This window comes from Schistocerca nitens, chromosome 4, assembly GCF_023898315.1.
Source record: "Schistocerca nitens isolate TAMUIC-IGC-003100 chromosome 4, iqSchNite1.1, whole genome shotgun sequence".
In the NCBI taxonomy this organism is placed as follows: Eukaryota; Metazoa; Arthropoda; class Insecta; order Orthoptera; family Acrididae; genus Schistocerca; species Schistocerca nitens.
In genome coordinates, this window is record NC_064617.1 from 533,511,545 (window position 1) to 533,539,259 (window position 27,715).

A 27,715-nucleotide genomic window follows, 5' to 3' on the forward strand; every position below is an offset into this window, starting at 1 on the left:
GCCAAGAAGATATATCTTCTACCTTCCCTATCGCCCCTCATCACCCAGTCACTGATACTGTAACAGCCTTCTGGCCATTGATTCCATACCCTACATTAACTGAATAAAAAAAATTCAGTTCTGTTGGTCACCAGGATATTTAAGATGTTACCCTGACAAGTCGGTAGTATTCTAACTGCTCAGGTTTCAAATATGGCATTCCGTGCAATAACACATCAGTCCTTCTTATGCAGATGTTCTAATACAATAGTCAAAATAAATGTTGCATGTTGATTCATGGTCAATACTGGACATAATAGGAAACAAAACTAATTTTTTCAGTCAGGAACATTCATACAAAAACAAAAATAAAGTTCCATTTGACAGAAACAAATAAAAAGACAAAAAAAAATCTTACAAAAAGTCTCACAGCAAACACTACAGTTTCTTCTCACTGTCATCTTGCATAATACATTGTTTATAAACCAATTGGCCCTCTTCATAATTGGAGACACGATTGAATGTCATTAACCTTTCTCTTTACCAGCTTGTCCAGATAAGCTTGTAGGGTACTGTCCCATTCCTTCACAGTGGCCTCTATGATGCCCTGTACACTCTCTTTTGGGAAAGGACTATTGCAAACCACTCATTTTAGCATGGAGTTGAGATCTGGAAAATACAGAGACCATTCCATCTGAGTGATTCTATGCTCTACTAGGAATGTATTCACAAGATTGTGAGGAGGGGAGCATGCACTGTTGTCCATCATCATGAACCTCATTCCAATATGTTCACCAAATGGAGCCACAATGTGTGCAAAAGTATCGTCTTGATGCTTCACACAAGTCATTCTCCCATGTCTCGGCACAAGGGGCGTACTGTAGCCATACACGATTCCACATCAAAACATGATTCAATTGTAGAATCAATAGTGTTATATCCCAATGAGGAACTTGAAACTTTCAGAACAGGGCATGAGCATATAGAGGAACTACATCTGAAGTTTAAAAGAATAGTTGGCCATACACTGGATAGATATGTACCCAGTAGAAAAGTTCACAATGGGAGGGAACCTCCATAGTACACATGATGATGATGATATTTAGTTTGTGGGGCACTCATCAGTGTGGTTAACAGTGCCCATACAAATTTCCAATCTTTTCACTGTGCAGTCTCACCACTTTCCCGCGTGGTGATGAGATGATGACAACAACACAAACACCAAATCCCCAGGTGGATATGTGGTACACAATCACTGCAAAGAAACTTCTAAAGAAACAGAGATTATAGCACAATTGGTGTAAAACAAAGCATAGCACTATAGATAGAGAGATGCTGAATGAAACGCATTTGGCTGTCAGGGGAGCAATGCGTGATGCCTTCAATGACCACCAAGGCAGAATACTGTCAAATGATCTTTCATAAAACCAAAAGAAATTCTGGTTGTATGTAAAGGATGTTAAGGGCACTACTAAGGTTAGTGTCGAGCCCCTAGCAAATGAGACAGGAACTGAAATTGAGGGTAGCGAAGCAAAAGCCGAAACAATTAACTCTGGTTCCAAATGTTCCTTTAGAAAGGAAAATCCAGAGAATTGTCCCAATTTAATGCTTTTAAGTATTAGTGTCAGTGGCGTTGAGAAACAGCTGAAACTGTTAAAACTGAACAAAGCTCCAGGGTCCAATGGAATCCCTGTCCTATTCTACACTGAATTTGTAGGAGATTAGCTCCTCTTTTGACTATAACCTATCATAGATCCCTTGAACAAAAAACCATGCCCAGTTATTGGAGAAAAACACAGGTCACATCTGCTTACAAGAAGGGTAGTAGAATGGATCCACAAAACTACTGTCCAATATCCTCAAAAGTGATTTGCTGTAGAATCTTAGAATGTATTCTAGGCCCATACATACATAATGAGATATCTTGAACAGAATAACCTCCTCAATGTCAACCAGCATGGATTTCGAAAACATCGATCATGTGAAACCAATCTCTCATTTTTCTCACATGACATAATGAAAGTTTTGGATTAAGGCAGGCAGGTAGATGCAGTATTTCTTGATTTCCAAAAAGCATTTGACCCAGAACCACACACATGTTTACTGTCAAAAGTATGATCATATTGGGTATCAAGTGAATTTTGTGACAGGACTGAGGACTTTTTGGTACGGAGGATACAGCATTTGATTTTGAATGGAGAGTCATTGTCAGACGTAGAAGTAACTTCAAGTGTGTCCCAGGAAAATGTGTTGGAACCCTTGCTGTTCATGTTGCATATTAATGATCTTGCAGACAATAACAACAGTAACCTCAGACTTTTTGAAGATGATGTAGTAAGTACTATCTGAAAGAAGCTGCATAAATATTCAGTCAGATCTTGATAAGATTTCAAAGTGGTGCAGGGATTGGCCACTTGCTTTAAATGTTCATAAATGGATCTGCACACTTCACAAAATGAAAAAACTTAGTATCCTATGGCTGTAATATCAATGACTCACTGTTGGAATTGGCCAACTCATACAAATACCTGGATGTAACACTTTGTACGCACGGAATGATCACATAGCTTCAGTCATAGGTAAAGCAGGTGGTAGACTTCGGTTTATTGACAGAATACTGTGGAAGTGCTATCAGTCTAGAAAAGAGATTGCTTACAAATCACTCATGCCACTGGTTCTAGAAAATCGCTCAAGTGTGTGGGACCAATACCAAATAGGACTAACAGGGTGTACTGAATGCATACAGAGAAGGGTAGCACAAATTGTCACAGGTTTGTTTGATATGTGAGAGAGTGTCACAGACATACGAAGAAACTGGTCTGGAAGATGCTTGAAGATAGATATATACAATCCCAAAAAAGTCTACTAACAAAATTTCATGAATTAGTTTTAAATGGCGACTAAGTGTATACTATCACATATCACAGAAACTAAAAGGAGAAACAGCCAGATGGATCTTAAGATATGACCTTTGGCCTGAAAAGGAAAACCCGTATCGGTTTTTGGAATGTAAGGACGTTGAGAGAGGCAGGGAGGCTAAGACAAGTTTAAAAAGAGATGGAGAACTATCGACTAGATATATTGGGACTAAGTGAAGTAAGGTGGCCAGAATCTGGGGAATTCCAAACAGAAAATGGTGGGGTGTTGCTGTACGCGGGTCAGACAGGTGAGGACGCGATGCACAAGAATGGTGTAGGGCTCTTACTATCTAAAAGCAGCAAGAAGAGCTTACTGGAGTGGAAACCAGTCTCAGAACGGATAATAACCGCACGCTTTAAAACAAATGTGCGATATGTCACTGTAATTCAATGCTATGCACCTACTGAAATAGCTAAAGGAGAATTAAAAGATGCATTTTATACAGAGCTTAACGGAGTTCTTAGACAGATAAATTCTAGGGACATAAAAATTTTAATGGGTGACTTGAACGCAAAAGTTGGTTCAGAAAATGAAGGGCTTGAACATATCATGGGCGTGCATGGCATGGGGATCAGGAATGTAAATGGTGAACTGTTGATAGATACATGCGCTCAACATGACCTAGTCATTGGAGGCACATTGTTTCCACATCGTAACTGCCATAAGATAACATGGGTTTCTCCACACCACGTTACCAAAAATCAAATCGACCACATAGTCATAAGCCGCAAGTTCCGATACTCTCTGTTAGATGTCAGAAATAGAAGAGGGGCAGACGTTGGAAGTGACCACCACCTAGTTTTGGCGGAATTCAGACTGAAGATAGTGGCAAATAGAACCAAGCTCAATCATAGGTGCAAGAAAATAGAGGTGGCAAGATTAAAAGACCAACAGATCAAAGAAACATTTGCCCTTGAACTACAAAACAGATTCCAGGTCCTCTCTGAAGAAAACTTTATGGAATAGGGAATTGAAACATGCTGGCAAAAAATCAAGAACAGTTATTTAGATGTGGGAGAAAAAATCCTAGGATTTAAGGCACATCAAAGGAAGGAATGGATCTCCGATGCTACGTGGAATGAAATCAGCCACGGGAAAGAACTAAAACTTAAGTTAAATTTTTGTAAGACAAGAGCGCAGAAGAGCGAAGCGCATAAAGAATACATGGAGGCAAACAAAAAAGTGAAAACATTGCTACGTCGAGATAAAAGAAAATGGATAGATGAGCAAGCAAAATTAGCAGAAGAGGCAACAAGACAAGGAAATATGAAAGACCTCTACAACATTACCAAACGGTTGTCAATGAAGAACTTCAGACATGAAGGACCAGTTAAGAACAAGAATGGTGTGATGCTTACAACTCAACAGGCACAGCTACAGAGATGGGAGGAGCACTTCAGGGAACTGTTAAATTGTGAAGACAACCAAGAGAAACAAGTAAGAGATGTTCCAGAGGAAGTCGAAGAAGACCAAAATATAAATTTGCAGTGCCCCACAATGGACGAAATTAGGATTGCCTTGAAAACACTAAAAAATACAAAGGCTCCAGGCCTAGACAACATAGCACCGGAGCTCTTAAAAGCCGATACTGAAAGTACTGTTAAAATGCTCCATCCTTTGCTGAAGCATATTTGGCTTGAAGAGAAATCTCCAAAGGAGTGGAAAAATGGCTTGGTGGTAAAGCTCCCAAAAAAGGGAAATTTGTCAGACTGTAACAACTGACGTGGTATTACATTGTTGTCAGTGCCCAGTAAGGTCCTCACCAGAATTATTTTAAACAGAATTAAAGAATCCCTTGAAAAGCGACTGCGTAAAGAACAGGCCGGTTTTAGGGCACAGCGCAGCTGTGTTGGTCTTATTAACACTCTTAGGATCATCTTAGAGCAAAGCAAAGAATTCCAAGCAACCATGTACCTGGCATTCATTGATTTTCAAAAGGCCTTCGATTCCGTGAAACATAAAGTGCTCTGGCAGGTGTTGCGGAAGTATGGCATACCACAGAAGATCTTAAACGTCATAAAAGATCTATATGATGGCTACGAATGCCGCATACTCCACAAGGGAAATATGACAGAGCCCATAAAAGTAACAACTGGAGTCCGGCAGGGTTGCATTTTGTCACCAACACTTTTTCTACTCATTCTAGACTCTGTTATGAGAAGAGTCACAGCAGGCAGGAGACAAGGAATCCAGTAGGGGATCCACGAACGTCTGGAGGATTTGGATTTTGCAGACAACATAGTTTTATTAGCTCCAAGGCTGACTGATATGCAAGCTAAATTAAGCTTGCTGAAAGAAGAAGCAGAGACTGCTGGCCTCAAGATAAATACAGGCAAAACAAAGGAAATGAGAGTAAATTCAGGTAACATGGAGGTGCCCCTGTTAATAGGTGAGCAGCGAGTGGAGACTGTCAACTCATTCCTGTATCTGGGTAGTATAGTGGCGGAAGATGGTGGAGCTGGAGATGGCGTGAAAAACCGCATTAAAAAGGCAAATGCTGCCTTCATACAATTGTATCCAATATGGAAAAATAGAAATATCACATACAAAACAAAAATCTACATCTACATCTACATTTATACTCCGCAAGCCACCCAACAGTGTGTGGCGGAGGGCACTTTACGTGCCACTGTCATTACCTCCCTTTCCTGTTCCAGTCGCGTATGGTTCGCAGGAAGAACGACTGTCTGAAAGCCTCCGTGCGCGCTCTAATCTCTCTAATTTTACATTCGTGATCTCCTCGGGAGGTATAAGTAGGGGGAAGCAATATATTCGATACCTCATCCAGAAACGCACCCTCTCGAAACCTGGCGAGCAAGCTACACCGCGATGCAGAGCGCCTCTCTTGCAGAGTCTGCCACTTGAGTGTATTAAACATCTCCGTAATGCTATCACGGTTACCAAATAACCCTGTGACGAAACGCGCCGCTCTTCTTTGGATCTTCTCTATCTCCTCCGTCAACCCGATCTGGTACGGATCCCACACTGATGAGCAATACTCAAGTATAGGTCGAACGAGTGTTTTGTAAGCCACCTCCTTTGTTGATGGACTACATTTTCTAAGCACTCGCCCAATGAATCTCAACCTGGTACCCACCTTACCAACAATTAATTTTATATGATCATTCCACTTCAAATCGTTCCGCACGCATACTCCCAGATATTTTACAGAAGTAACTGCTACCAGTGTTTGTTCCGCTATCATATAATCATACAATAAAGGATCCTTCTTTCTATGTATTCGCAATACATTACATTTGTCTATGTCAAGGGACAGTTGCCACTCCCTGCACCAAGTGCCTATCCGCTGCAGATCTTCCTGCATTTCGCTACAATTTTCTAACGCTGCAACTTCTCTGTATACTACAGCATCATCCGCGAAAAGCCGCATGGAACTTCCGACACTATCTACTAGGTCATTTATATATATTGTGAAAAGCAATGGTCCCATAACACTCCCCTGTGGCACGCCAGAGGTTACTTTAACGTCTGTAGACGTCTCTCCATTGATAACAACATACTGTGTTCTGTTTGCTAAAAACTCTTCAATCCAGCCACACAGCTGGTCTGATATTCCGTAGGCTCTTACTTTGTTTATCAGGTGACAGTGCAGAACTGTATCGAACGCCTTCCGGAAGTCAAGAAAAATAGCATCTACCTGGGAGCCGGTATCTAATATTTTCTGGGTCTCGTGAACAAATAAAGCGAGTTGGGTCTCACACGATCGCTGTTTACGGAATCCATGTTGATTCCTACAGAGTAGATTCTGGGTTTCCAAAAACGACATGATACTTGAGCAAAAAACATGTTCTAAAATTCTACAACAGATCGACGTCAGAGATATAGGTCTATAGTTTTGCGCATCTGCTCGACGACCCTTCTTGAAGACTGGGACTACCTGTGCTCTTTTCCAATCATTTGGAACCCTCCGTTCCTCTAGAGACTTGCGGTACACGGCTGTTAGAAGGGGGGAAAGTTCTTTCGCGTACTCTGTGTAGAGTCGAATTGGTATCCCGTCAGGTCCAGTGGACTTTCCTCTGTTGAGTGATTCCAGTTGCTTTTCTATTCCTTGGACACTTATTTCGATGTCAGCCATTTTTTCGTTTGTGCGAGGATTTAGAGAAGGAACTGCAGTGCGGTCTTCCTCTGTGAAACAGCTTTGGAAAAAGGTGTTTAGTATTTCAGCTTTACACGTGTCATCCTCTGTTTCAATGCCATCATCATCCCGGAGTGTCTGGATATGCTGTTTCGAGCCACTTACTGATTTAACGTAAGACCAGAACTTCCTAGGATTTTCTGTCAAGTCTGTACATAGAATTTTACTTTCGAATTCACTGAACGCTTCACGCATAGCCCTCCTTACGCTAACTTTGACATCGTTTAGCTTCTGTTTGTCTGAGAGGTTTTGGCTGCGTTTAAACTTGGAGTAAAGCTCTCTTTGCTTTCGCAGTAGTTTCCTAACTTTGCTGTTGTACCACGGTGGGTCTTTCCCATCCCTCACAGTTTTACTCGGCACGTACCAGTCTAAAACACATTTTACGATTGCCTTGAACTTTTTCCATAAACACTCAACATTGTCAGTGTCGGAACAGAAATTTTCGTTTTGATCTGTTAGATAGTCTGAAATCTGCCTTCTATTACTCTTGCTAAACAGACAAACCTTCCTCCCTTTTTTTGTATTCCTATTAACTTCCATATTCAGGGATGCTGAAACGGCCTTATGATCACTGATTCCCTGTTCTGCACATACAGAGTCGAAAAGTTCGGGTCTGTTTGTTATCAGTAGGTCCAAGATGTTATCTCCACGAGTCGGTTCTCTGTTTAATTGCTCGAGGTAATTTTCAGATAGTGCACTCAGTATAATGTCACTCGATGCTCTGTCCCTACCACCCGTCCTAAACATCTGAGTGTCCCAGTCTATAACTGGTAAATTGAAATCTCCACCTAAGACTATAACATGCTGAGAAAATTTATGTGAAATGTATTCCAAATTTTCTCTCAGTTGTTCTGCCACTAATGCTGCTGAGTCGGTTGTTGAGTGTAACCTCCACCCATAATAATTCACAGGAACTATCCACTTCTACTTCACTACAGGATAAACTACTACTAACAGCGACGAACACCCCACCACTGGTTGTATGCAATCTATCCTTTCTAAACACCGTCTGTACCTTTGTAAAAATTTCGGCAGAATTTATCTCTGGCTTCAGCCAGCTTTCTGTACCTATAACGATTTCAGCTTCGGTGCTTTCTATCAGCGCTTGAAGTTCCGGTACTTTACCAACGCAGCTTCGACAGTTGACAATTACAATACCGATTGCTGCTTGGTCCCCGCATGTCCTGACTTTGCCCCGCACCCGTTGAGGCTGTTGCCCTTTCTGTACTTGCCCAAGGCCATGTAACCTAAAAAGCCGCCCAGCCCACGCCACACAACCCCTGCTACCCGTGTAGCCGCTTGTTGCGTGTAGTGGACTCCTGACCTATCCAGCGGAACCCGAAACCCCACCACCCTATGGCGCAAGTCGAGGAATCTGCAGCCCACATGGTCGCAGAACCGTCTCAGCCTCTGATTCAGACCCTCTACTCGGCTCTGTACCAAAGGTCCACAGTCAGTCCTGTCGACGATGCTGCAGATGGTGAGCTCTGCTTTCATCCCGCTAGCGAGAGTGGCAGTCTTCACCAAATCAGATAGCCGCCGGAAGCCAGAGAGGATTTCCTCCGATCCATAGCGACACACATCATTGGTGCCGACATGAGCGACCACCTGCAGATGGGTGCACCCTGTACCCTTCATGGCATCCGGAAGGACCCTTTCCACATCTGGAATGACTCCCCCCGGTATGCACACGGAGTGCACATTGGTTTTCTTCCCCTCTCTTGCTGCCATTTCCCTAAGGGGCCCCATTACGCGCCTGACATTGGAGCTCCCAACTACCAGTAAGCCCACCCTCTGCGACTGCCTCCGACTCTACCACAGGTGAGGGATCAGCCTCAATGCGGGCAGTATCCCGGGCAACCACAGTTGTAGTCCGATCGGGGGATGCGTGGGACGAGCTGGCCGTCCCCGACAAACCCCCATCCAGACCCCCACAGTGATGCCCATTGGCAACAGCCTCAAGCTGTGTGACCGAAGCCAACACTGCCCGAAGCTGGGAGCGAAGGGATGCCAACTCAGCCTGCATCCGAACACAGCAGTTGCAGTCCCTATCCATGCTAAAAACTGTTGTGCAAAGAACTTCTGAACTAATCTACAGAGAGCGCAAACAAATTGACAAAATTTAAATGGTTATTAAAATAGAAGATTGCCTAGTAAATGCAGTAATGCTGCTACTTGCGCACTGCTGACACACTGCTCGGCGGCGGAAGGAGACTACGCGGTTTTACACTATTCAGTTACTAAAACGCGATGCTACAACTCTCAAATACTATAATACGCCCGAAATTTATGAATTAAACAATGCAAGTACCAAAAACACGCAAAGAAATTAAGACTTAAACTATGTAACAAATGAGTGAGCTAGGAGTATACGACTTGCTGCTGCAGCTGCTTATCCAACGGCGGCAGGGAGCAGTATTTTTAATACAAATGTGAAGGCTGTCCTTCTGTATGCCAGTGAAAGCTGGAAAATGGATAAAAAGATAACAACCCAGTTACAAAGCTTCATAAATAGATGTCATCGACACATCATGAATATCTGTTGGCCAGAAAAAATATGTAATGAGGAGCTCTGGCGAATAACAAACCAGATACCTATAGAAGACCAGATATGAGAGAGAAAGTGGGGCTGGTTGGGGCACACCTTGAGAAAACCAGATGGAGCCATCGAGAAAAAAGCATTGGAATGGAATCCCCAGGGAACAAGGAAGAAAGGAAGACCAAGGGGCACATGGAAGAGGACAGTGGAAGGGGAAGCAAAAAGAGTTGGCAAGACCTGGGCAGAATTGAGGCAAATGGCCAAAGACAGAGACGGATGGCGAGTTCTCCTGGATGCCCTATGCCCCAATAGGGGCCAAAGGAATTAAGTCAAGTAAGTCAAGTGTATACTACAATCCCCCAAGTATCGCTCACACAGGGATCGTGTGGATAAGATTAGAATAATTACTGCACACATGGAAGCATTCAGACAATCATTCTTTCTAAGCTCCATATGTGAATGGACAGGAAGAAACTCTAATAACTGGTACAATGGGATGTAGCCTCTCCCATGCACCTCATGGTGGTTTGCAGAGTATAGATGGAGATTTACATGTTGAATCGTCTGCATAAGGGTGACAGCGTACAATACATTTAGGGTGTAAAAGTTGTCCTTGTTGCCTCAACACACAACTATCATTACTGTCACAATGGAGACGGATACAGGTCTCATCAGAAAAGAGCGTTGTGTCCCATTACTGCCTAATCCACAATAAGTGGTTTCAAGCACTTGTGACATGAGCTGTCACCAAACTTGCTTTAGAGGAGAAGTCATGGGAGCCTTTCTAGCACATGACCCATGCTCATGGAGCACATTTTGTATTTTCTGCGTTGACATTTGCACTTATTTGCACTTCTTCAGCTGTTTACACTGCTGCCATGGATGTGTAGCATCGTGTTGAGGGTTTCTGATCCCTATTACAAGCAGGTATCAGTCCTGCACAACTGTTCTTTTTCCTCTGCAGCCACTTTTGTGATGATCCGCAGCTGATACTGTCACTAGAAACTCATTCCAGGTTCTATAGACACCACTTTGACTCACAGCAACATTCGCTGTGACATCCACCTGTCTTTTTCCCTACAACCACAACAGTGACCAAACAGAGCCTCTAATCATACATTAATATTGTCCGAACCATCCTGAAGCAATACAACTATCGTAATGACACACAGCACAAGTACAGCAGGTTTTGCAGGTGAGACAGTTGCCATAGATAGCACATACTACATACTACCTGCTCATGGCAAAAACGTGAACTGTTTCTGATAGAATTACATTACAAACAAAGCACTGCACTGATATCATAACATATTTGTGGATCACAACATTAAAGTTTCGGCAGTGAGCAACATTTATTTTGACCACTGTAACAGATCTCCTAGATTGCAGCTGATAAATGGGAGAGCAAAGGAAGGAAGGAAGATTGGCGTTTAATGTTTTGTTTATGTTTAAGGTCATCAGAGATGGAACAAGGTCAGATAAGGGAGGGACCTTTTTTTTGGGGGGGGGGGGGGGAGGAGGAGGAGGAGGAGGAGGAGGAGGATAAGCCACAACCTTTTAAAGGAGTCATCCTGGCAATTTCCTCCTCAAATGATTAAGGGGAATTGCAGACAATCTAAATTTGGATGGATGGACAGATATTTGAACCCCCATCCTGGTAGTGGCAGTTAGCACGTGATAGTTCGCTAAACGTAACGAAAACAAGGAAATCTGACATCAAATGTTTCTGCTGTTAAGAGCCAAAGCTAAGGTGTGTTTAGGTGTCACAAATGTGCGCATGTGATTGCCATCTGTCAAAGTTGCCCATGGCAAGGTACTGCACTGCACAACATTATGCCAGTGCCACCAGGCAACGTCAAAGCTCCACTCAAACTGATGATCTCACTAGTCAACAACAACCCAGATGCAGATTTCAAAATGGATGCCAGAGCTTCTGTATATGTAATTAATGCTTATTTGGAGGCAACTAAATGGTAGCTGGTAACATACAGTAATCAGCCTATAGCTTTAAAAGACTTAGTAACAGTCGGCATTACATATGAATATGTATGTAGTCCAACAGTATTTTCTTCACCAGATATAACCGACATTTTTAGTCTAGACAACTCTACTGGCTTCAGTCTTCAAATATAAGATTCATCTGAGTCATATCTAATAGTACTGCATTTAGTGATCTGAATGCTATAGGCAAAAAACACAATCATTTATTTAAATCTAATTTGGCTTGGGCATAAAACTTTGAACCACACATATTAAAACATAATGCTGCCACTCATTTTTCTGGACTTCAAGTATACCTTTTACTATGAAGGAAGCAGTTAAATTTGATCGTTCAAAGGAATCAGATGTTGTGACACCATTCACATCTTGCCAATTGGCACATTCATGGTTGTCATTAAAAAACATAAGAGCATAATTAGGATTTGTGGCTATTTTAAAGCATCTGTCAATGCTCAGTCTAGTGTATATCTCTATCTGATTACGCATCGAGAAAAGCTACTGGTTAAGTTATCAGAGGGCCACTTCTGTTCTAAGACAGATGCTCAGAATCAGAGCATGTTATGGTAACACATACAACTTTTGGACTATATCTATCATATATTGATGTGGTGAGTGCTCCTGCAACTCTTTAGAAATACTTAGAGCAGCTTGTACAGTGTACTACAAGCTGGGAGCTATTTCCATTTTATTTTAATCTTTGGGTCTATCCACAACAATTTAATACAGCTCTTTAATAGATGTAAATAGTATTTTTTTAATTTTGCATTCAGACCTTAGCCATATACTGAGCAAAGATTGTCTCGGGTCCACATCAGCTCCCACTGAAGTAACTGATAGGATTGTGTCCAAAATTTTGAAGGAGCTACAGCTGTTTTTGGTTAAGACAAATTATTAATGTAAATTTATACTGATGCTGCACAGATAATATGCCCACTCAACCAGATTCAAAAATTTAGTTAAATTTCAGTCTCCACTGTTTGTGAGACTACTTCCTTGAAACTAGTGTTCAAATTCTGTACTGTCACATTTATGCCAGGGAAACTTTTAGTCCTGGTGACAGATACATTGCAATCTGATACAAACACTGTTCTGCAAATCCTCCTGACATCATGGAACAACCAACTGTATACACTTATAAGACACCAATAACGAAACGTGTGAATTAAAGGGGTCGGCAGAAGAAAGTGCTAACCCACGAGAACATATTTTTGAGTTATTGCATGTTGTAAGTTGAGTTATATCTGTAAATTGTAAATATCAGCGAACTTATTAGTAACTTTTTCTATGAATTATTACACAATTTTCTTAATTATATATGTTAAATAGTAAAAATTTGTTAACAAATCCTAGATAACTGTTTTGTTGTAACATTGTCCCTTCTCTTATGGGTTAGCACTGACTTCATTAAAAAGTTTCAGGAAAAGTTCTAAGAGCAAAATTGTGACTTTTACTACCTTACAGGACAGAATAGTATACGAGAGTTGCCTAAAGATAAGAGAGAAATACCATCGCACTAATAACCTTAAAATATTCACAATGTAAATATGTAAGTTTTTCTGTAGTGACTAAGTTAATGTGCAAAATTTTCTGAACATTCATGTTCATATTCTTTTGCATTAAAAACCAGAATACTACAGAATCAATACTTGCAAAATACTCAGGAAGAAACTGTGAGTTTTTGTAAGTGCAGTCACAACAGTAATAAAGCAATTCCTGAATCTTCATTTTCTTAATTATTTCCTAAAAGGTTTTCAAAATAGTAATGATGTATAGGTGTAGGTTTGCAAATAACTGTTTTGTATCTTTTCTTATATATAGATTGTGGTCCATCATATTTGCTTGCTATGTCTAATGTGGTACAAACTGCCATTCTGACTCTTTTTCGTAATGAACCATTTAAAGAATAAATATATTTCCACTTGACATCTGATATTAATTGACATGGGGTTATCGTGTTCCAATTTGAGACAAACACTACAGCTTTGTTTTCAATTTGGAGAGCTCAAAAAACATATTCATTGGTTAGCAGTGCAACAATACTCTGCTTTTTAAACCCATATTTTGAAATGAATTCTGACTGGTTTGGTGTGCAAACATACATACATACATACATACATACGTACATACATACATACCTCCCTTCTCCTCAAGGAATGCCAGTCTGGTCAAAGGGAGTATTAAATTCAGTTTCTTCAAAGACAGATGTAGAGATATGGCAGGGCAGCAATATCATAATTCTTATTTGGCCACCATAGATGTTGAGAACTATGACTTCTTACATTTTATTTTAGTGTTGTGGACATACTGCACACGATCATTCTTATGCAAGATGGCACTCCTCTGCACATTGCACAGCCAGCGAAATGGCTGCTGCAATGACATTTCAGAACTGCTAGAATTATCAGTTGTCATTTCCCAACAGCTTGTCCAGATCACCTGATGTCAATCTGGATGACTTCTGGCTGTGGGATTATCTGAAAGATGATGTATTCAGTACTCCAATTACGAACGCAGCTGAATTGAAGACAAGCAATGCGCAATGCATTCTGAATGTGACCCCTGAGCCACTGCGGCCAGTTGTCGAACGGGCTGTTTCTCGATTTCAATTAGTGGCAGAAAACAGTGGACACCATGTTGAATTTGTTTTGCACCAGACTCACGACAATTAGAAACCAATGTCAATTTCCTTTTTATGTGGTTTTTGTCCTCATGCCAATTAAAAAATGATGTCATTTTGTTTTTTATGTAGCCTTTGGCCTCAGGACAATTAAACATCGATTTTTCCCATCCGATATGGTATGACCTTTCTGCGTTGCTTGGGCTTACCTAACTAACAATGCCGCAGATGTTGATTGTCGAACTTGTACAGTCATGAACACTGAACACTATAGGTGGTGTAATGTGTAACGCTAAACATAGCCACTGCTTTACGATTCATCTGTCATCCATAGCTGACCCTATTTATGTTAAGATGCTTACAATACCATCTATTGGAAGAATTTTCATTAAATTTTTTTTCTGTTCTGTGATATTTTCCATTGCATCAATAATATGCTGTTTAAATTTGACAACATTCTGGGCAGTGGTTCTCTTTCTACAATGTTTTGAATCTGGAACAGACGCCCTGTAGTTAGACTCACAGAATAGGACCCAATACTCTACTAAGCTTTAACCTTTCTTTGTTTTTGGTAAGTTGTGTGTGTTTCGGTGAGTTGGAGACCCTGCCCAAAGCTACAGAACCAGTCTTACAGACTTATTTTTCAATGAACTACAGATTCTGTGTTAACTTGGGGGTACTTCAACTAGCCATAGGAAAGTTTGGCTGCCGGGTTCTCGTCCCGTCTACATCCCATTCTTATATCATCACGCTATCACGCTAGTACATGGGGCTCACTGGTTAAGGTCAAAGATGAAGGTGTTGGTAACGAGTCATGTATATTGCCCAACACTGACATTTGTATCGAACATGCAGTGTTTCTCACATGGCCTATTCACCATCAGCCATGCATCCGTATGGCTATGTGGTCACTTCCAGTATACTGCCCACATGTCAATGAGATCAGCAGCTACAATCTGGGCAATAATGACAATCTTTGCCACAGACAGTGTGTCACACTCCACAGTATCCAACAATAGTCCACAGTTTACAATGATGAAGTTCTATTCCTTTGGCAAAAGGTCACCACACCTTTTCATTTGGCACCAAATTCAGAAGCAGTATAGTTGTCAGAATGTTCAAGGCCAAAATTAGCAAGGAGGCTACCACATGGGTTCTCTAGTAAGGGCTTGCAATATTCCCATATACCATGATGGACTCAAAGGGTCATCACTGATCATGATTGCAGTATTGTATGCAGTAGTGATGAGACAAGGGCACTTGATGCAATGGCAAAATCAGCTCTGGCTGTGACAATTATATGACCTTATAGCCATGATATGACCTCTCACAACCGCGCAGGCACCTGAGACAGCCATCACTCTTAGCTATGACTTTCAGACAGCCCAAATCCTAGACATCCATACGCTGCCCATCGCTCATGCACCAGCTACAACACCACGTTCAAACTCATTTAAATCTTGATAACCTGCCACTGTAGCAGCAGAAACCAATCGAACAACTGTGCCAAACACTTGTTGTCTTATAAAGGCATTGGTGGACCCCATCACCATATTCTACCTGTTTACGTATCTCTGTATTTGAACGCGCATGCCTGTACCAGATTCTTTGTCGCTTCAGTGTATATTTACCTAACAATATCCTGACATTCTCATTTCACTTCACTGATTGTTACGATATCTAAGATTAAGTCTCTGCATTTCCCTTTTAAGATTTTCTAGCTACCCTACCATATTTAGACTTCTGACTTTCCATACTCCCATCTCATAGAATATTACCCTTTCATTGGTCTTTCAATATTTTTGTCCTGGTTAGGTGGCACTTTCCTCTCCAGTAGCAACACACGGAGTACAGCATTCACTTGTGTATTACTTTATGAGCTTCTCACTAGGAATGATTTATTTTGTTTTACCTGCATACTTTGTAGTTCAATTCTGAAGTTTCTTGCATGCTTATGTATTTACTAGACACAGTCCCACGGTTTAATAATTGTATGGTGTAGAGTTCCACCACCTTCAGTGCTGATACTGACTGTGACTGCTTTGTTTGTATGTGAGCTGAATTGGTGACCTTTCACTGACAGCTGCAGGTGGTGGTGGCTCTTGCCAATGGGCATCACTGTGGAATAGTGGGCATGGGAATACAAAGGACATCCAGCAAGACCCACGTGTCCCCCAATCTGTCCACTACTGTGACCACCCCGATTTATGTTCACACTGAGGTTGATCCCTCACCTGTGATCAAGTGGGGGGGGGGGGGGGCATTTCTAGGTGAAGCAGGCATCAAAAGACTTTCTGGGGTGGTGATCGAAAGGCCTCCTCAGTTCGTCTGATAAACGTGTTTCAGGTGCTATCTATGGCTGACAAAGATACTGATCCAAATGCCTATATACCCTGTTTTAGAGGAAGCATCTTGGCGTGCAAGATTTGGGAATTCACAGAGAGTGGGATAACTGGTAGTTGGGAGCTCCAATGTTATGCATGTGATTGGGGCCTCATGTTCAGTGTGCATACTGGGACAAGTTCACGGTGTGGGACAGGTCCTTCTGGATGCCATGAAGAACAGGGTTGCAGCCTCCTGCAGGTGGTTGCTCACGTCAGTACTAACGATTTGCATAACTTTGGAGCAGAAGAGATTCTCTTTTCTGGTGGCTATCTGAAATGCTAACAACTGCCAGTCTTGCCTGCAAGAGAAGAGAGAACTCCCCACCTGTAGCATCGCCTGCAGGATGAAATGCAGACCTTTGATACAGATGGTTCTGCAATCTTGTAATGTGCAGATTTCTTGATTTGCACCATAGGGTGGTGTGGCTTCCGGTTTTGCTCAATAGGTCAGGGGTCCATTACACACAGGAGGCAGCTACATGGTAGCAGTAGGCTGTGTAGAGTGGATTAGACAATTTTTTTGATTAGAAGGTTTTGGGAAAGTACAAAAGGCTTCAGTCTCAAACGTTGCAGGCAAACACAGGATGAGAGTGGACCTAGGAACCATCAGCATCACAGTTGTAAATTGTCGTAGTTATGTTGAGAAAGAACCAGAGCTCCAAGTGTAACTGAAACCACTGAAGTTCACATAGTTATAGTAACTAAAGCTGGAGATAAGCTGAGTTGAAATTTTTACAAAGGACCTAATGGTATTCAGAAAACAGTAAAAAGTAGTTTATCTTGTAGTAACACTGAAGAAGATAGTTCCTGTTGGCTTAGTATGGGTAGAGCTTATACTTGATAATCGGAATAAATCAATAATTGGTTCCTTGTTCGGACCCCCACACTCAGATGATGCAGTTACTGAGAGGTTCAAAGAAAACTTGTATCTTATTTCAAGTTAGTGCTCACTCATACAATAATAGCTGGTGGTGACTTCATTCTACCCTCGATAATTGGGGAAAATACATGTTTAAAGTCGGTGGTAAGCTTAAAACGTTGTATGAAATTGTAATAAATGCTTTCTTCAAAAATTATTTTGAGCAATTAGTTCAGGCACGTACTTTAAGTGTAAATGTTTGCAAAAACATACTTGACCTCTTGGCAACAAATAATCCTGAACAAATAGGGAGCATCATGACAGGTACAGGAAACTAGTGACCACGAGGTCACTGTAGCGTGACTTAATACCGTAACATCCAAAGCCACAAAAACTCAACTTAAAATCTATGTTTTTACAAAAAATGATAAAAATGCACTTTACACCTCCCTAAGAGAGTCTCCATTCGTTCCAAACTAACTATGTCAGTGTGATTTGAATCAAAGAAATAGTGTCAACAGCAATTGATTTACACCAAGTGAATTAACAAGAGATGGGACTGATCTCCCATGGTAACCAAAACAGGTCAGACTGCTGTTAAGAAGCAATAAAAACAAATATGCAAAATTAAAAAGAACGCAAAAATTCCAAGATTGGTAATGTTTTATAGACGCTCAAAATTTAGCACAGACTTCAATTCAAGATGTTTTTATCAATTTCCACAGCAAAAATCTGTCTCAAAATCTGGCACAAAATTCAAGGCGATTCTGGTCATATGTAAAGTACACCACTGCTAAGATACAATCTATACTGTCATTGGGCGATGGCAACAGTAATGGTAATGCTACCAATGACACTGCCACTAAAGCAGAGTTACTAAATACAGTTTCTCAAAATTTCTTCACCAAAGAGGACAAAATAAATATTCCAGGCTTTGAACCAAGCACAGATGCCAACATGAATACCTTACACGGGAAATTCCTCACACCCCCTCAGATTTAGTGGTAAAATGGCCCAGCGAATAGCTCGCCGAATACAGAACACAAATCAAGCATGAAAACAGGAAGAAGATGTACTGAAATTCGAAAAATAAGAAGCAAAACATACACAATGAATGGTCCAAGGTCAACATGTGCAACATCAGGTGAATTGCAAGACTCACAGTGTCACAGTTGGATGATGGTGGTGTTGGACTTCAAGGTGGGAGATCCGTTTTGAAATCTCCCTAGTGCCCACTGCATTTTACTACTAGAACATTTACAGATCTACTAGAGAGACTGCCTACACTACACTGTCTACTTCTTGAGTACTGCTGTGCAGTATGGGATTCTTACCAGGTAGGATTGATGGAGGACATCAATAAAGTCCAAAGAAGGGCAGCTTGTTTTGTATTATTGTGAAATAGGGGAGAGAGTGTCACATATATGACAGAAAAATTGGAGTGCCAATCATTAAAACAGAGGTCTTCTTCATTTCAGTGAGATCTCTTCACAAAATTTCAATCGTCAACTTTCTCCTTCGAATTCAAAGACATTTTGTTTCATGGCCACTTACACAGGGAGAAATGTTCATCATAAAAATATATGAGAAATCTGAGCTTGCACAGAAAGATTTAAGTGTTTATTTTTCCAGTGCACTGTTCAGGAGGAGAATGATAAAGAAATAGTCTGAAAGGGGTTTGATGAACACTCTGCCAGGCAATAAATGTGAATTGCAGAGTAGTCATATAGACATCAATATGGATCGCCTTCTCTTCTGCAGCCCCACCTCATCGACTGAATTTGGGGGGCAGGGGGAAGGGGGAAGGGGGAAGGGGGAAGGGGGGAGGGGGGGGGTGGGGGTGGGAGGGCTACTTTCTCTCTCTCTCTTTTGTGAATGGAGAGATCATTTGATACATTTTCAAACATAGGCCAATCAAAGTGTCATGAACAACTTGGTGATCAGATATATAAAAGTTACAATCATTATTATAGTGTAAAATTATGCATTACACATTTCCACATACTGTGCAACATCTTTATATCATACATTATCTATAAAACTGAGATACAATTAGTGGTGGTGACTTTTGTTATCAAGCGTAAATTGCACTAACCTTATTAATATATACTTACATACTTAAGTATTCTACGTCTTGCAAAAATAATTTCTTCTTGCTTTATTTTTACACTGACTGCCAACTATCCCATATTTCAAACTTTTGAAAGTCTTTCTTAGTCACAGTGTTGTGTTAATGACTCAAATTTTAGTTAGTTGTCTTCAGAAAATTTTTCAAAAATACAACATAAATATTAATTTTATAATTCACTTATCAATCTTATTGCTTGAGTTAACATTATTAAACAAATTATCTCACCTTGGACAGTGTCACCTTCCTCTAACACATATTCATTATTCAGAAATCTTGCAGTAACTTCTGAAATATGTACTCGACCAGGTTTCCCTGTTGATTCCATTTGATTGGCAAATGTCACATCATTTGACCAAACATCAAATTTGAATCGACGGGTTCCAACTATACCACACAACACAGTTCCTGTATGAACACCTACTCTCATGTTCACATCTGAAATTATACAAAGACATAAATCTGCTGGATGTCACATGCCATCTTAAAAGCAATTACATTCACAGAAAATATCATTTGGTTTCAATGACTCACTTCCACGGAAACAATTCTAGTTTTTATTTTAGATGGATGTTATTAAACTGTAACTCTTACAAGCACAGGAGGAAAATCAATTTTATTCACAACACATTTTTTATATAGCCAAAAATGGTACTGTACCATCTTTATCAACATATAATCTTTAATAAAGTAAGCTATGGCTTAAACAAATCTTAGTTAAATTACGAGGGTAATCTCAAAAGTAAGGTCTCCTATTTTTTTTATAAGTACATAGACCTATTTATTTCTACAAAGGTTTACATCAGTTTACAGCTTGAACATTTAGCTATTTTTCGACATAATCACCATTTCTGTCGATGCATTTTTGTAAACGATGTGGCAATTTTTGTATGCCCATGTCATACCAGCTCGCCGCCATGCTATTCAGAAAGTTATGATCCTGTTCTTCCACCTCATCGTCGGAGTTGAATCGCTGGGACCACAATTAACGCTGATCGGTACTGTGAGACTCTGAAAAAACTCAAACAGGCAATTCAGAACCGGAGAAGAGGAATGTTGAGCAAGGGCGTACACATTCTCCATGACAACGCTCACCCACACGTCGCTTGGCAAGCCGTTGTTCTCCTGCAACAGTTTCAGTGGAACGTAATCACCCACCCACCCTATAGTCCTGACTTGGCCCCCAGTGACTATCACCTGTTCCCTAAATTAAAAGAACATTTGGCCAAAAAGTGATTCAGCTCCGACAATGAGGTGAAAGAAGAGGTTCATAACTTTCTGAACAGCATGGCGGCTAGCTAGTATGACATGGGCATACAAAAACTGCCACAGCATCTACAAAAGTGCATCGACAGAAATGGTGATTATGTCGAAAAATAGCTAAATGTTCAAGCTGTAAACTGATGTAAACCATTGCAGAAATAAACAGGTCTATGTACTTATAAAAAAATAGGAGACCTAACTTTTGGGATTACCCTTGTACTTTAAAAATGCAGTTTTGTTCACTTTAAGTAAATGCATACTAGAGAGGTTATTTATTTCAGTGACCAGAGCTTTGTAACAGAATTGTAGTTTGTTTTCACAATAAGTTCATGAGGTAGTAAGGGAATTTGCTCCCTCTTACTTAAAACAATAGAAGACATTGGTAAAAAATTGTGATTTCACAATTTTTTTTTTATTTTAGACTAAGGTATACTGCCAAATAAATGAAAGAATGCTAGAATCAGGGGAAGACATACAGTACATCTCACTTATCAATATGGAAACAGGCAGACAATTGCTTTACAATTTTACATAACTGGATATGACCCTGCATCTGATTGGTACACTGTAGCTTAATGTATTCTTAAGGTTCCATACTAGGGGTTCAAAACAATTCTCTTTCTTGTATAATGTCAGAAATCATGATTTTGACTGAGCATTTTTTCTGAAATAATAGGAATAATATAAAGTAAGACATATCAGAAACTAGCTTTTAAACTGTACTATATTTTCACAGCTGGATACGGACTCTGGCCACAAATCATTAGTTGCGAAATGCACACTAAAGCTGAAGAAATTGCAAAATGGAGGAAATTAAGGAGATGGGACCTGGATAAACTAAAACCACCGGATTGTTGGAAGGTCCAAAGGGAGCAATAGACAGTAACTCACTAGAAGAGGGAAAGGAATACAACAGAAAATGATTGCAAAGCTTTGAGAGAGGGATTAGTGAAGGTAGCAGATGAAAAACAAGACATGAACAAAATCTTTGGTTAACACATTATGTATTAAATTTAACTGATGACAGGAGAAAATATACACTGATCAGCCAGAACATTGTGACCACCTACGTAATACCCAGTATGTCCACCTTTGGCACGGATAACTGCAGCGACACATCATGGCATGGAAACAGTAAGGTTTTGATAGGTTGCTGGAGGGTGCTGGCACCACATCTATGCACACAAGTCACCTAATTCCCGTAAGTTCCAGGGTAATGGGAAATGAACTCTGATGCCAAATTCAATCACATCCCAGACTGGGTTCAGATCTGGCAGGTTGGGGACCGGCACATCAATTGGAACTCGCCACAGTGTTTCTCACCCACACCATCACAATCCTGACCTTGTGCATTATCTTGTTGAAAAATGCCATTATCGTTCGGAAACATGATCATCATGAAGGGCTGTATGTGGTCTGCAGCCAGCGTACAATACTCCTTGGCCATGATAGTGCCTTGTACGAACTCCACTGTATCCATGGATGCCCATGTGAATGTTCCCCAGAGCATAATGGAGCCACCGTCAACTTATCTCTGTCCTGCAGTGCACGTGTCAAGGAGCTGTATCTGGAAGATGATGGTTTCATGCCCTTCCATCAGCATGTTGAAGGTATCGGGATTCAACGGACCATGCAACACTCTGCCACTGCGCCAACATCCAGTGCCAATGGTCATGCCCCCATTTCAGTCATAGTTGCTGATGACATGGTGTTAATATTGGCAGATGTATGGGTCATTGGTTGCAGAGGTCCATCGTTAGGAAGGTTTGGTGCACTGTGTGTTCAGACACACTTGTACTCTGCCCAGCACCGACGTCTGATGTTAGTTCTGCCACAGTCCGCCACCTGTCTTGTCTGCCCAGCCTATGACGTCCGACATCTGTAATAAGGGGTGGTCACCCAACCCCACAATGTCTGTACATGGGTACACTTTGGTTTCATCACTTGTTGAAGACACTCACCACAGCACTCCTCAAACACCCCACAAGTTGTGCAGTTTCCAAAATGCTTGTGCTGAGCCTCCGGGCCATCAAAATCTGTCCTCAGTCAGACACAGATAGAGCGAGCGCCTTCCCCATTCTACACACAAACAGCACGATCATTGGTACAACGTGCACCATGCTCATGACTGACTAGCAGTCATTCCTCGCCAGAGGCTGCAATTGTCTGGACCAGTTTATATTGATAGTAGGTCAGTGGTCATAATGTTCTGGCCGATCAGTGTATTTCTGTAATGTATCTGACTTGTCCAATGATGTGTTACTCAGTGGTTATGGATGAATAGATAAATAAATAAATAAATATATTGATGGTTAAGTGGTGACAGTATTGGTTGCCCTAGGGAGAACAATATTTATTCATATGGAATTATGAACAGTACACTGAAATAAGACTATTATGATTCTTCAGAGATGTATGTAAAAATGTACAGCAAAAATACTTATCATTCAACATAATTTTATTTAAAACGAAATTGATTTACTGGGTATTCTATTCTTTGTTCTGTGTTAAAAATATTAATAACTGTGAAACTGTTGAATGATTTTATGTACTTACTTACTCCGGTCTTGATCTTGGATGAGGATGGATGTGAGAGACATTGTAAGTGTATTTATGTTGCATTTTGATTAAATATTTGTGTTCCTTTACCATCACTACACGTTAGGAAGCTTCTGACTTATTTTTTCAGAGTATCAGAATGTGAATTCAGTGTGAGCCTGTGGTTGATTGCTGTCAGCCATTTGCATGGTCACAAAGTTTTATCTGAATATTGCCAATATTAAGTGACACACAGCTGTGGAAATAACTTGCATTTTACTTACATTATTCAACTTCAGTTTTCATAAATTCTTGTGGTTGCTGCATAACAGCTATCTTTTGTCTCAGCTACTTAAACTCAAAGAAATTAACTTACTCCAAAATGATCAGTGATAAATATGCCACACAATAATATATCTCTATGTGAACCCATGACATTAAATCAGCATTATTCTCAGCGAAATTGCAATGCAAAATGATCCTGATACATATGTTAATATAAGAGTTAGTTTGTTGTTTCATACCACTCTCTACGTGTTTCATATTGTGGCATTATACCTTCAAATAATAATTCCATAAAAAGAAAGACTGAGTAATTTGCCCTTGATAAGTTGTGTTGTCACTTTAGAGTGTGTGTGTGTGTGTGGGGGGGGGGGGGGGGGGGCAATCACTTGATGTGTAACTATACGTGTATGTGCCTAAAAATCATATCATTTGATGAACTGCACATGTACACACAGTTAAAGCACACCACTGGTCGTACAGAACAGAACACTACGGCTTCATGGTGGAGCTTGGTATCACTCTTAATTAAGAACTCTGAACATGGAAGCTGCTGCACTCAGGCTCAAATTTTTATCAAGCCAAATGACTGATTTTTTCCAACTGTAAAAAACAAATACAGTCATTCTGCTTGTGGCATAGTTACTACAAATCCTTGGTATTTGGTCACAGTTAAAGGCCACTAGTTGTCCACACAGTTCACATTCACATTATTGTTAAGCTTGTAGGTGAAAGCTATATGAGTACTGACTCAACACTAAATTACCACATGTGGGCAATCTGTTGATAACTGATAAATTACGAAGGAAGAGTATCACATGAAATTCACATAAAGATCCTCAAACCAATGTAGCATGACTGGAACTTGGCCCATTGTCCTTTTGTATAACACTATATTATGTGGGAAAGGAATTGACAGTAAAGAGATGTAAAAGTTCAGCAGCACTAATGGCACACGCCACAGCTCCCTCTTGTAACAACTAATCCTCAGAGAAGTCAAAGCAGACACTCGACAAGATAAGTCAAAGCAGACACTCGCCAAGATAAGTCAAAGCAGACACTCGCCAAGATAAGTCAAAGCAGACACTCGACAAGATAAGTCAAAGCAGACACTCGACAAGATAAGTCAAAGCAGACACTCGACAAGATAAGTCAAAGCAGACACTCGACAAGATAAGTCAAAGCAGACACTCGACAAGATAAGTCAAAGCAGACACTCGACAAGATAAGTCAAAGCAGACACTCCACAAGATAAGTCAAAGTGAACACTCTGCAGCACAATGTCATCATTACCAGTCTGCATTCCATGTGCCAAACAGTCCTTCTGTTGGAAGATGGGAGTAACTCTGCATGACCACTTATATGCTTCACCAGCTATTGTCATTCATTTGATCTCCTGTGATTTTTACTGTTCCATGGTCTACTAAGATAGCATTCTCTGCAGCTTAATAATTGATGGAAGTCACTGGGTTAATAAGACTCTTATGAACATTGGTTGCTTTGATGCATCATTCGCAATATTGAGCAAAGAGCTGCATGCCCCAAAATACTTGTCTCCCTCAGTATTGCAGTACCTTTCAACAGCACTAAAACATTGAAATATCTTGAAAACTACAATTTGGATAAAAAAAAGTTATAATTCCAAATTGTTTGTCTGTGAGGGGGACATCCAATGATACCACACTTGACCCCACATCTTACCTCATGTGTGAATGGTGATGGAGCAACTTTGAAACATTCAATGAGAACTCCTGTTTTTTATTGCAGATTAGTTTAGCGGCCACTGCTTCACTTGTGTAGACTGTATGGTCCGCAGAGATTTTTTTGTTTTAATTTAATCAAATTTTTGTGTTGTTCACAAATTGCAACACCTTCTAAGCTTTTCACACTAATTAAGGCCATGTAATCATGGTCTTTTCCAAAAGTACTTCTGACCAAAAAGCAATTCTGGTAGCTGGAGTCCAAAATTATTGTTAATCATGCCTTTTGCATTCTTGTGTAGATATTTTCACAGCAACTTTCATATTTCTTTATAACTAACCGAGGAGTGAAATATCAATTTTCATAAATTAACACTGAAATCTTTTTATGTCATGAAATATTTTCTTAAAAATTTTCATCCCTTGTTGCACTCCGTCAGAGGACTGAATTTCCAGAAACACTGATACACGTATTTTTTTAAATTTGTAACTGAGAAGTCAAAGATCAACTGTCATAGATGTAGCCTTCAAAATCATTTAGTAGTTCTTTAACAATTATTTATTAAAAAAAAAAACTCTCACCCCACATTTTATCACCTTAGTGGTTCAGTTTTCAAAAACAATGAAAAACATATTTTTATTTGCTGACTGATAAACCAAATACTGTGGTTTGTAGATCTAGCTTTAAAATTCCCTTAATAGTGACACACTTTCAAAAAGCCTTTCATTCCACATTTCACAACCTTAGGAGTAGAATTTTACAATCCCTTATTAAACAATGCCTACAGTATAAGACCCACGCCCTCTCCAAATTTCATATTTCTATCCTTAGTGGTTTGGCCTGGGCGATGAAGAGTCAATAAATCAGTCTGAGCTTATTTTACCCCCTGAGAGGTTGAATTTCCAAAAAACAGTGAAATACAATTTTTTTTTTATTTCTAAGTGAGAAGTCAAGTTTAAAGTTTCATAGTTTTGGTTTTAAAAATGCTTTCATAATAAAATGCTTTCATAATAAAATACTTTCATAATAAAATACTTTCATAATAAAATACTTTCATAAAAAATACTTTCATAAAAAATCTTATACCCTATTGCACTCCCATAGGGGTTCAATTTCCAAACACAATGGCACACACATTTTTTAAATTGTAACTGAGAAGTCAAATACCAATGTTCATAGATGTAGCTTTAAAAATACTTTAGTAGTTCTTTAACAATGATACAGTTTAAAAAAAGCTTTCAACCACTCTTTCATCACAATAGGATTAAATTTTTGAAAATACTGAAACATGTATTTCTTTATTTCTGACCAAGGAACTAAATATCAGTTTTCCTAGGTATAGCTTCAAAATTGCTTTAATAGTGACATTAAAAAAAAAGACCCTCTTAGGGATTGGAATTTCATAAAACCATTTCTTAAACAGCACGCACGGTATAAGACCCTCACCTTCTCCAAACTTCAAGTTTCTACCATCAGTGGTTTGGGTCTATGAGTCAGTCGGTCGGTCGGTCAGGACATTGTCTTTTATATACAGAGTTTACAATTCTATGACAAAAGTCTACATATGTTTTGTCTGAAGCAACTTCCTTTCGTCACAGATGTCACTGAAATCAGAGGAACAGAAATGAGTACACAATCCTAATTTACGGCATGCTACTCAATTTCCCTTGAATACCCAATGGCATGTTGGACCCCACCTCCATACTGTGAAAGTAGAACAGGATAGAATTTCATAACTTCAAATTGGAAATCCCATTCGCAATATTGTATCCCTCCTACGTATCGAACAGGTGACTACTCGATGCACAACTGTAGCTGTGGCTTGAGGCAATTGGTACTCTACTTTTCCAATTAGATTAAGTGTTCAAAAGTAGTACCGCCAACTTCAATACACTTAGAGATCTGATTTTCAAATGACTGTGTACAGGACAGAAGCATATGTGTGGGAATGTCAGCACAGGCATTTCTGATCCGATCGACCATGTGTTCACGGTCCGTTGGCACCTGCTGGTACACCTAACCTTTTAAATATCCCTGCAGCAAGAAATCCAGTGACCTAGCAAGCCAATTAACAGGGCCACCTCTGCTGATCCACCGACCAGAGTAAACACAGTGTAATACCTCCCTAGCTTCAATTGTGTAACATACTGGGCAATCATCATGCCAAAATGACCTATAATGTCTCAAGTCCAGGATACCATCCAGCAGTTGTACCATTAGAGCTGCTGCCTATTCTGTGTCTGCACAACATGTGGGCTCCGGTCACAGTGTACTGTCTGTTGAGATACATTGTAGTTTGCTACATGGCCATGGTGGCGCATTGAGTAGTCCCCTGTTCGATATGTCAGA

At 40.2% G+C, this 27,715-nt stretch overlaps 1 protein-coding gene across 1 annotated transcript in view; it reads right to left on the bottom strand.

The window, feature by feature from the left end:
* The window catches only part of LOC126251733 (adenylate cyclase type 9), a 177,943-nt gene that overhangs the window by 109,261 nt on the left and 40,967 nt on the right, over positions 1 to 27,715 (bottom strand). The window contains exon 4 of the mRNA XM_049952339.1: positions 19,811 to 20,020. Coding sequence (XP_049808296.1) covers positions 19,811 to 20,020 — 210 coding nt within the window. The remainder of the gene's footprint in view (positions 1 to 19,810; positions 20,021 to 27,715) is intronic.